Here is a 12,436-nt window from a genome sequence, read left to right on the forward strand (position 1 = left end):
GAAACGTACTGATTGTGGAACTACTGTGTACTAAAAGTGTGCATCGAGGAAGAATAAACTGATTTAATCAAGAAAGGACTTGTATCGCTGAAGATCCTCGTAAAGGAATTTCTACCGGAAACAAACAAACAAGCAGATACGTAACGATACAATTTAACATTGTATGTGACACCACACTTTTTGTGGAAGAAAATCCTAGGATAGAAATTTTAAATTATCTTCTTTTATCAAATATGTCCAACTGCACTTTATTTTCTGACATATTAATGCCTAGATCTAAATATATATATATATTTCAAATAAATAAATGAATAAATAAATATCGATCGTGGCTATTTGACAAAATCAATTTAGTTTCATCTGCAGGGTTTACATTAGTATGATGATTTTGGTATATATATCAGATAAATACCATATCCTGTTTAATCAGCACCTTACTTCAGCATGATGTGAAGAGTTTTCAGAAACTGATGGTTATCATCAGAAGATATATATGAACATTATTAATAAAGACAACATTACGAAACCCGCATTTGTGTTTTCTTCTGATCAAGAATTCTTGTCTTTCTGTTAATCCCACCTTCTTCTTTGCTGACATATTTTCAGTTAAGTATCTTTCTCATTTCAGTTTGTATTTTTATTAAATGTCAGCATCCAATTAGTTTTAATTTAATTCTTCTGCTACTTTTTGTAACATAAGTACTTCAGTTCTACATACCAGTCCAGCATTAAACCTTCGAAATAAAGATAATTTTATTTCTTTTTAAAATTAGTTTAACAACAAATAATTATAAACTCGCTCTTGTACATTCATTGAATTATAAAAGTATGATACAGTAATAAGTATTACAAGATAGTCTCTCACGAAATACGGGAAAGCTGAAAGCTATAGTCCTAATAAAATAAATTACATAAAAAAAATCTTGCCGTTCAAGACCTGATCGATGGTTTCATTACCCGTCCAATATGGGTGAAATGTTTAAGTTTTATACTTTTTAGCGTCATGTGAAAATTCAAAGCAGCCAGTCCCAATTGTTCAATGGTTTCACCTAAGGTTGTATATTTCATTAAACTTTTTCAAAAACAGGTTTATTTGAAATTTTGAATATTTAACACTCAAATTACAGCAGTATAACATGTTTGTAGTGCTATTACAGTTATTATTGTTGATATGATTTATGGTATTACCAAAATGTCCGTAACTAGATTAAAAATTGAATTTGTCGAAATATAGTATGTCGTATACATATCTTTTCAAAGTCATTTTTAATAAGGGTGGCATATTTATGGTGTTTTCTCTTGCATTACTTAAGAAAGCTCATTATATAAGCAGAATACACGGTTACATCATATATGATATCCCAGTGAAATGATATCCCAAATAGGTATGATGTACACTAACATTACTGGAACTATAATGTCCTGATAAAGTGATAACGGAAAATCGCATACCCCTTAAGATTATATAATCAGTATATGCCTTTCTAGAATATAATGCTCTTAACACTGAACTTAAAGCAAATACATTATGGAAAATTCACTCAAAAAGAGTGCATTATCTCCTTGTTAAAAATTTTCTTCAAAGATGATACTATTACATATTACAAATACTGCGATTAAACCATCAATAATATGAATAATAGTAGTGCATGTTACAAATACGACAATTGAACCATCAATAATATAGATAATAGTAGTGCATGTTACAGATACTACGATTGAACCATTAATAATATGAATAATAGTAAAGCGTGTTACAAACACTACGACTAAATCATCAAATTATACTGTCTTGCGGAAATGTTTTACGCGTTTACCCATTCGAAAGATTTTTTATAAGCCTGATGTATATTTTAAAAATAAATAAGTTACATAAACTTAGAATATTATGTTAACTTTTCTTAAATTTTGATAAAGGAAAACATTTAAGGTGAAGGCTGCCTACCTGACACGACTTCAACGTGGTGAGATGCAGCGCTAAACCTACTGCATCTGTAATCGCCCGAATGATCAGACTTGGCAGATTCCACCTTAAGAGTTAAATGGACGTTGTTATCCTCATCCACTTCTTCATTAAATATGTAATCATCATCTGAAGAGATTTTAACCCTATTTTTTGTCCACCGCGCACTGTCATGTTTTGATATAACGCATCCAATAGAAAATGATGAACCCTCTTGTACAACATCCTCTCCTGAGTATTGAACTTCAAAAGGTTGAACAACTATAAAAAAAGTAATCATTGATACAATATAAACAGTTAAACAAGTAGTTTTTTTACTTTGCATAACTATCCCAATAACGTAAATAAAAGTTCATGAGATCATTATTTTACTTCATTATTTAATAATTGTAATCTTAAAATTCGAAGATAGATCATTGCGTTGGGCACAGTGCAGATAGCTCATTGTACAGCTTTACACTGAAAAAAGAAAACAAGAAGAAGAAAACGAGACTTAATTATATGAATATAACAACGTTAGACAGTAAATGTGAAAAACGAGGCATTGTTATGTGAGAGTCTTCATCAACGAATATGCTCGCTCTTTCTGCCGTAGTGGCCTCATAATGTGCAGTCAATCCCAATATTCGTTGATAAAACAATCGCCGGCGGGCGGTGTTGATTAGCTGTCTTCCCTCTAGTCTATCACTGCTAAATTAAGGACAGCTAGCACAGATATCCCTTGACTAGCTTTGTGAGAAATTCAAATCAAAACAAACTTGTTATGTGAATATGATAATGTTAGAAATCAGAGGGAAAAAAGCCAAGTTCCTTTTGCTAACAATAAAGTACTAACCAGTACTATATTCAGTGGCGGATTAAGACACCTCGAGGCCCCAGGAGAGTGAATAATATGAGGCCACCTCATGGATATTGTTTTTGTTCTACAAGACAAGTGTTACTTCACAGTTAAATATACACCTTCGTCTACAGATATGTGTATATTTATAATTACAATCCATTTTTTGAATATGTACATTATTAATTGTTGATCGTATTTTAAAAACACAAATCTTGCTCGAAAAAATTATCTACTCACAACTATGATAAAATTTAAAATAGTACTCCCCATTTAAAAGAAACATTTTCCCTATCTAATAATTCTTTGTTTTTCAACAACACTTTACATACAGTATCCTAGACTGAAATTTTTTGGGGCCCCCATTTGCCTCAGGGACCCTGGGCAGCAGCCACATCTGCCCTCTCGTTAATCCGCCACTAACTATATTATGTAACAGACATAGAAGAAAGTTCATACAATGTAGATGTAAGTGCCAACACAGCATACAGCGCTGATACATTGAACAAAGATCAAGCGATTTAAAAGTGAATGTAGCAATGCAAGATGTAGAATTATATTACAAACAATCTATGTTTATCAGTGATTGGTTGAAAAGCGTTGTGCCAGATAGACCATGAATTTTACACTCTCACCGCCAGAGTTTGTAATAAGAGCCAACCCAAATATTAACTGGGAAACAATACTGCTCTTTATAATTTATATACATTTACATTGTTAAACTGGGTTTACCAAATAAAAAGCTATTTGTTGATCCTTAATTCACATATTTAACCATATTAGGCGATAGCATTATACAATTATTAAACAAAAATCACAAGTTTGTTTGTAGTTAAGCACAACGTTACACAATGGGCTATCTGTGCTCTGCCCACCGCGAGTATCGAAACCCGGTTTCCCGTGTGGTAAATCCGCAGACAAACTGCTGTGCCACTGAGTGGCCAAATCACAAGTATTCTATTTAAAAATAAATATAAAATGGTTAATAATTAACAAATCTAATTCCTTATAGCATTATAATTCAAAGCTTCACCATATACGAAATTCTTAAAACATTTCGATAATCGTTATAATTTCCAACATTAGCTAACAAACTATAGGCATCTATACAACTATTTATAACCCAAAAAATGATTTTAACGTTTACTTTAAAATATTAGGACAGAACTACATGACAATAAGAATCTAATATTATTATATCTATATACAATTTTTAATCTAAAGATAAATTTTCACAGTGCCATCAATCTTACACTAAAATCCTGTGCCTTAAAATCATAATGTATTTAAGCCAAATTTGTTGCTATATCATGATGAGAGAAATTAGTTAGAAGGTTTTGGTACAACACTTGCAAAATTCCGAAATTATTTTTAAGTGATATGAATAATTCTAAATTCCGTTGAAGTTTCGGTTTCCAATTACTCTCTCTCTCTTCTCCGGATCGGGATTTAGGTCGTTTTTACGACCTGGGAGGGTCAGGTTCAGGTAGACCTTTTCCTCCCTTCTGTACAGTTGTTATAGTTTTTCTTTGGTTCAGGTTTTTTGGTTGGCTTCCAATTACTTTCCAGCCAATTTTAACATTTCAAACTTTTTGCAGTGTACATTCATTATAAAAATAAAAAAAACTATTAAAAAAAGGTTTCGAATAGCACATGGAAAGTCTTTTTGTAGTAATATTTGTTCAATTTGTTTAGTTATATTAGAAGTATAGCGATTACATTATGTACTCGCTTTATGTTCTAAATAATGAATTATTTCACTGCATAGTTCAGTTGACTACATAACCACGAGGACTGTTAGTGTTTAACTTAATTACTAAAAATAGCTTTAGTAAAAGGTTTCGTTTCAAAAATGATCAGCCTCGTTATCAAAGAATTGAAGGGTTTAAAGATTCCAGTTAGATATTGAAAACAAAAATATAAAAGCTGCTTACTGCTACGTAAGTTGATAATGATACCTACATATGGAAACCCAGAGCAGAAATGTGCCGTACATCCACCACATCTTACACATCGGGAAATTATCGAAGCTACACTTGGCTTCTACAAATCGTTATGTTACCGATTTACCAAGTTATGGGCTTAGAGTTAAATATGCTCTTTGAATATATATGACAGAGTTTTTAAATCACTCAAACCTAATTAACTGAGACCTCTGAACGTCGTAGATGTGAACATCCTCTTACTTCGTTCTTGGAGCCTATAAGGGCCGACCTATAAATAGCTTCAAGTTCTACTGCTTTCGTTGAAGACGACTTCTGTTTGTTGGTTATCCTAAAATAAACTTACTTGCCAACAGTTTTTTGTGATACTTTTCTCTTTAAAGAACTTTAGAGTTTCTGTTATTTCATAATAATAACAGCTGACGGTGTTTAGCTTTGAAATAAAAAAAATTAAGAGCTTTCTATAGTTGAACCTCTAACATTACACGAAATATAACTTCAGGTCGTAACATAAACTAAATCTGCTCGTATATGCGTTTGAAATGTGAAGTTCGTGAAATAAATAGCATTAAATGTACATGTACGTATTTTAACTGTAGTTACCAAATTAAGTCCAGCTAATCGCTTATAGTACCCTTGACTTAAAAAAAGTTAATTTTGATGTTACGTATCACTGGATGGGAGAAACTGATTGGCCATACTTTTCAAGTAATATTAATGAAACTGCAGAATAATTATATAAAAGTATAACTAATGTTTCAAATGATAGAGTCCTTTGAAAAACACGCAGTGCAAATAATGAATGTCGTTTTTTTGATTTACAGAGGAGAAAATAAGTGAAATAAAAAATAAAGTATTGTTACGACAGCGGAGGTTACGTGACGCTAGTAACACGTCATGCACTTCTAGAACGTTCATGAAACCTCGGGAGGTTGCTAGATTTCGGTATTCTTGTACATATAAGACGGTCAGGACGTGACGGCAACAATGTGTAATTGAACTGCGGACAAAGAGAGACGTATTGTTGAGCAAGTGAAACGTTCGTTGTGAATTATAGAGTTTGTTATAGCGTGACCGTGGAAATTAAGTGCATTGCAAAGTTGTATTTAAAAAGAATAAACCAGTTTTATTTAAGAAAGGATTTCAGAAAGAAATTATACGGAAAATTAACTAACGATCAGAGACGTAACAGTATATTACAGAAAATAAATTAAAAAATATGTTCAGTTTTGGTAAGGATGCAATCATCATAATGAACCCTTTACGTTCTTACACTAGATTATTAAACATGATATAAATTTAACTTATTTGCGTTCTGGAACAATATTATTAGAGCATGTTAAAGCATTTTGGTCATATATAATATCTAAAATGTCATATAATAACAATGTAAGGCCAATGTATTCTAATGGTGCTGTCTATACAGACAGGTACTAAAATTGATGATGAAAATATTGCCTCGACCACTACTATGCCTGTTGTATCCCAGCCGGCTTGATAACTTCTGTTATTGGACAAAAGCCCTCGTTGCCACTGGACATAGCAGATGTAATGTGGCTGACATATTACATATTCATCTTTGCTTTAACTCATAAGTTTTAGCATTGAAAAATAGCAGATATTTTTTCTACTTAATCTATAACCAAGAAGATCTTGAGTGCAATGTTGATTATATGGACACACTGAATATTGCCGATATTCTGAATATTACCAGCATTACTCTCGAATTAATCAGTTCATCTGAAAAAGTAATCAGGTCCTGAATTTATTATCTTATAGATATTCAAGGTATTTTCTGAAATACTACAAATAGCATTATTTAAAATGTTCAACATATCTGTTTTTAACAATATATTTCATAAGATGTGGATAATTGCTTAAATTACGCCAATTTATAAATATATTGATAAAAATCTCATGAATAATTATAGTCAAATAGCAATATTTTTATGTCCTGCTAAAATATTTGAGCGAGTATTATACAATCAAATATTTAGTCATGTCCGTCAGTATCATTTCAAAATTTAAATATGCATTTAGATATACTGTATCTAATCTTTTAAATTTAAACAATACGTTATTTTTTATTATTATTTGTTTGTTTGTAGTTAATCACAAAGCTACACAATGGACTATCTGTGCTATGTCCACCACCAGTATACTCTGTTTTTAGTAGTGTAAGTCCGCAGACATACCACTGTGCCACTGGGAATGAGGCTACACAATATGTTTTAACTACTATTATAGATGAGGAAGATCAAGTTAATGTTATATACATTGATTTTAAAAAAGCATTTAACAGCTTGAATCAAGATGTTCTATCAAAAACATGTGTATAATTTTGTTTTTTCGTTAGATTTGCTTAAACTTATTTTGTTACGTATCTGCTTGTTTGTTAATTTCCGGTAGAATTTCTTTCCTAGGAACTTCAGCGATACAAGTCCTTTCTTGATTAAACCAGTTTATTATTTCTCGATACAAACTTTTAGTACACAGTAATTCCACTGTTAGTACGTTTCTCGTCACTTTAAACTGAACAACTTTTATAATACACGCTATAAACCACAGCGATTCACAATCTCGATAACTTCGCCCGAAACTTACCGTGACTACTGTTCGCTTTATCATACATTCGTTTCCCTAGGCTTTCTCTGCCAGGCTTATATACTAAAAAAGACGGCGTCTCGAACAAACTCTGGCTTACCCAATAATTCAAAAAATTCATTATGTGGCATTAAATTAATGAGAGGAACTAAGAAGAAGACCGTTTACTGAAATGATGAGATGAAAGCTGCAGTTAAAGAAAAAAGTTAAAGCTTTTAGAAGATAGAGGAAGCACAGAGTGGATAATAACTGCAAGAAATATATTGAAAAGCGAGAATTAGTCGACAAGATAAAACACCAAGTACAAAAGAAATTATGGGAGAAGCTTGGAAAAGATCTTGAGGAAGATTTCTTGGGAACATGAAAACTTCTGTACACATTGGCAATATCTTACACAAATCAGAGTCAAGAGCCTACTGTAGCTATTAAATAAAGTGATGGTAACTTTATGACTGACCCCACTGAAATTGACCAGAGATGGAAAAAGTATTACTAGTATCTCCTGAATGCTGAGGAGAATAATACATGCATTCCACAGGAAGATATGGAGACAAACAAAGGTCCATATGAAGCTATGTACAAGGAAGATCATATCACTTTAGATGATATCAGTCGGGCAGTACAATAAATGAGAAACAACAAATCTCCAGGACATGATGTCCTGCTTACAGGAATCTTTTAAATTTTCGGGGGAAAGCACGTTAAGATGGCTACAGAAAAGCTCCAATACAGTATACGAGCAAGTTGATATATTAGCAAATTGGAGTAATGCACTTATTTGCCCCATGTACAAACAGAAAGGTGGTCATAGGCATATGCATATCCCTTTTATATTACATTGACAAAATCTACCAAAGAATACAAGAAAGAATTCTAAGAACCTGTGCTGAAAAGAAACAAGGAGAGTGACAACATTGTTTTAGACTAGGAAGTAGTACCACTGACTTAATCTTCTGTATAAAAATGATTTTTTGAAATATTATGGGAGTATAATGAGGAAACGTATTTGGTTTTCCTAGATCTTGAAGAAACATTTTACAAAATCCTTAGAATAAAGTGTTACAGAAGGCAGAGTATAGCATACCTCCCAAGTTTTACCAGGCAATAAGGAGCTTCTACAAAGTTGTGCAGTGAGGCACCAATCAAGGAAAGAATATTAGTTTGAAGTAATCACTGGTGTATCACAAAATAGCATACTCTCCCAATTTTTGTTGGTGATGGAACACTTACTGAAGAAAGTACATTCCACCAAACTGTAAAACTATAGCTCTGAGACATTTGCATATGCAGGTGACACTATTATTTTCACACCTAGAGAGGAAGAGCTACGGGTGTTTAAATATATATGGTGCAAAATGCTTGAAGAATGTGATCTGAAGTTAAATTTCATGAAATTAGAAATAATGGTATTGTCAGATATACCAAAACAAGAACTTGATGTGGCAAATGAGACAACATAAAAGCAGACAGACAGCTTCAAATACCTAACAAGCCCCTTTAACCAAGGGGCAAATAAAGAGCATACAATAAATGAAAGGATAAGCCAATTGAGCAGAAACGTAGGCATGTTTCACCTGCTGCTGAGGAACAGACTCACACTACAGAACATTAAAGTTACCACATATACCACTATACTCTGACCTCCACTGTTGTCTGGGAATGGGGCATAGACTTTAAATGCTAAAATGGAAAGTGAAGTCCAAGAAGAAAGTCCTTAGGTGTCACACTAAGAGACAGAGTAATAATACTCGATCAGACCAAGATGTGAAGGATGCGTTGGTGGTCATTGAGGAAGTTCATGACATGGACATCTGAGGTGAATTGAAGAGAAAAAAATGACTCTAAGTTAATTTATGTGAGACCCAAAAAAAAGGAGACCACCAGGACACCGTAGCAAATAATGAATAGAGAACATAAAAGAAGTGCTGACGAGCAGGGGAACCATACTGAGTGAGTAAGATAAACAGAGGGTATAAAAAAACAAGAGCAGAAGTAGAACTTTCTACACAGTCAGGCCCTATATCTAACTGGTGTTGGATGATGATATGAATACTAAGTGCAGAGATGACACAGATTTTATAAAAATTGGTAAGAGTTACAGGTTATCCTCTTTTTGGAATAATTGGTGATGAATGCAGCTTGAAATAATGGCAAACTGCCCTTTGAGCTATGGTCTAAGTGGAAAGTGCATTAATGACTTTTTACAGTATAAATACATTTGAAAAACACCCCCCCTCATAAGTAAATACAATTCACTGTGGATAGTTTTAAGCCAACCAAAAGATATAAACACATTTTAAGTAACATATTTCTGAATAAACACTTTATTTATTTGTTCACTTGTACCTGTGTTTGATTCATTTTTTCCGTAACAGTTCTAAGCTTACATTTTGTGAATATTTTAAACAGTATCCATTTACCTTCGATCATAGGCATCCACAGAAATAGATGTTGTTTTACATCTATATACTGATAGTTTATCTTGTCCATCTACCAATTAGAGCTTTCGAAGTTTGTATGTTACATCTACATATAGATAGTTTACTCTGTCTTTTCACTTATTATAGCTTTCAAAAACTTACTTGATACGTCTATTTAGAGGCAATTTAAACCTTTGTATATTATGTTCTATTACTATTTCAGTTATAGTGTATATTTTTCATTTGTCTAACATTATGTGAAAAAACACAGAATTTATCACAAGACATTGAACTACAGACATGTCACTACATCAATAAATTAATTAAAGATTCAAACATGCGCATTATATTAAAACATAATTATTTTTATGACACCAGCAGTATTATTTGTTCAAACTGCACGCCTCCCAGTGCTCCAGTGGCTCAGCAGTATGTCTGCAGGTTTATTATGCTAAAAACAGGGTTTTGATACCCATGATGGGCAGAGACAAGATAGCCCATTGTGTAGCTTTGTGCTTAATTGCAAACAAACAAACATTCTGCATTTTCGATGCATGTGAGATTTCAGTTTGTTAGGCTCAGCAAAACAAGTTTATCAATTATTTCAAAGTAGATATTTTACTCACATAGATTTTGGAACAATGTTTTGGTAACATGTATTATCTTCACTTGAAAATTATACAGCTTGTCAGTTACAAATCAGTGTTCAGGGTAAAGATCAAATTTTAGATAATTATATATCTATCTGAGTCTTTTATGATAACTTACATCCCATAAATAACAGTTTCTAACAAGTATGTTTGAAATTCTAAAACAAGTCTCTATTTATATTTTGCTTATACAAAACACGTTTCATAATAGTCCAATGTGTTATCATTAACACATGTAAGTAAAATCACAAACTTAAGTATCACATATACTGACACATTTGTTTACAAAACTTCAAGACATACTAATATATTATTGACATAAACATCTTAGCTTATAGAACACTGACCTATTCACGTCTAGCTTAATCTTTTATTATAACTTACACTCCATGAATATCAGTTTCTAGCAAGTATATTTGAACAACTAATACACGTCTCCATTTATATTTCTTATAAAAAATATCATGTTTCATGATAGCCCAATATGCTATCATTAATATATGTAAGTAAAATCACACACTTAACAAACATACCGAAACATTCATTAACAAAATGTCAAGAATTAGATGTATTAATATATTATTTACGAAAACATCTTAGCATATAAAATACTCAACCATAGCCCAATGTAATAGTAACTGTGTTATATACTTATTTTAGCAAGTTATTAGTCAAATAGACTAAATCACCATAAATGAAACAAAAGGAACATTCCACAAAGTGATTTCAGCTAATATGATCATAGAAAGTTTCTTCATTTTAGAAACCCTACAAAACATATCATGCACTTGAAATCTGTAACAAAAGTTACTGTCTCCTGTCATGCTGAGCATTAGATCTTGACCCTCAAATTACTCATCCATGTACAACTGACGTGTTTCACCAATTCCTAATATTCTATCATGAATATATGTAAGTAAAGTCACATACTTGTCAAGTATCACACATACTGAAACATTTATTAACAAAATTTCAAATTAGAAAAAGATAACTTTATCTAAGATTTATCATAAATAATGTGCATACATTTTACTTTTGAAGCTTTGAAGAACAAAATCTGTAAAAGTTCTTCACAAAATAATTTTGCTGCTTCTTACGATAAAAAATATAATTTACAAGAAAAGGCAATTCTTTCACATTTTATAAATACATCATGTTTACTTTTTATCATTACAAAATATACTTTACATCCAAACTAAATTTTATGTAAGTCTAACAATGAACAACGGATTTTGTATGTCACTGAACTTAACAGTCAGTAAAAACGAATTTATCTATTCTTCCACTTCAAATAGTGACACAGAAATCTATATTTAACTTAATGAAATTCTCAAGACTTAGTGGTGCAGCTGGTATTCAATTAGACATAAAAGAATTTAACTCACACAACTATTCCAACCTGTCCTTTAGTGAGGGCTTTATCAATTATTAAATACTTTACCGAGTTACATATTGTTACGACAGCGGGTGTCACGTGACAAGTATTCTAGAAGATTCACTAGTTTGTTACGACAGCGGAAGTCAAGTGACGCTGGTAGCACGTGTTGAGAGTCTTAGAAGTTTCTAGAACAGGCAGTATTATCGTATATAAGTGCGCTAGACAGTGAGAGAGACAGACGGAGGCAGAGACGTAGTGGAGACGAAGCAGGCAGAGAGAAAGAAAGACAGCAATTACGGTCGGCGGGAACTGAGGATAGCAGACACAGAGATCGGAACTATAGTTGTCGGGGACGGACAATTAAGTCTAAGCGCGATAGAAAGTGAGTGAATTGTTGTGAACTATAGTGTGTGTAACTGTGAAAATTAAGTGCATTACAAAGTTGTATTGAGGAAGAATAAACAAGTTTTGTAAAGAAATGACTTATATCTTAGAAGAATTAACAAACATACAAAGACGTAACAAATTGGTGTCAGAAGTGGGATAAAATTGCTGTGTGGACTTCAGGTCTCTTAACAGTATAACCGAAAAGACTCATACCCACTGCCAAGAATTGATGATACTCTTGATGCCCTAAGTG

The 12,436-nt window shown here is 32.4% G+C and overlaps 1 protein-coding gene across 1 annotated transcript in view; it reads right to left on the minus strand.

Annotated features, from left to right (window-relative positions):
• The window catches only part of LOC106457148 (hemicentin-1-like), a 142,629-nt gene that overhangs the window by 103,104 nt on the left and 27,089 nt on the right, over positions 1-12,436 (minus strand). The window contains exon 3 of the mRNA XM_022382959.1: positions 1,946-2,224. Within this exon, the coding sequence (XP_022238667.1) occupies positions 1,946-2,224 (279 nt within the window). The remainder of the gene's footprint in view (positions 1-1,945; positions 2,225-12,436) is intronic.

The sequence above is a fragment of the Limulus polyphemus genome, unplaced genomic scaffold, assembly GCF_000517525.1.
Source record: "Limulus polyphemus unplaced genomic scaffold, Limulus_polyphemus-2.1.2 Scaffold296, whole genome shotgun sequence".
NCBI lineage: Eukaryota > Metazoa > Arthropoda > Merostomata > Xiphosura > Limulidae > Limulus > Limulus polyphemus.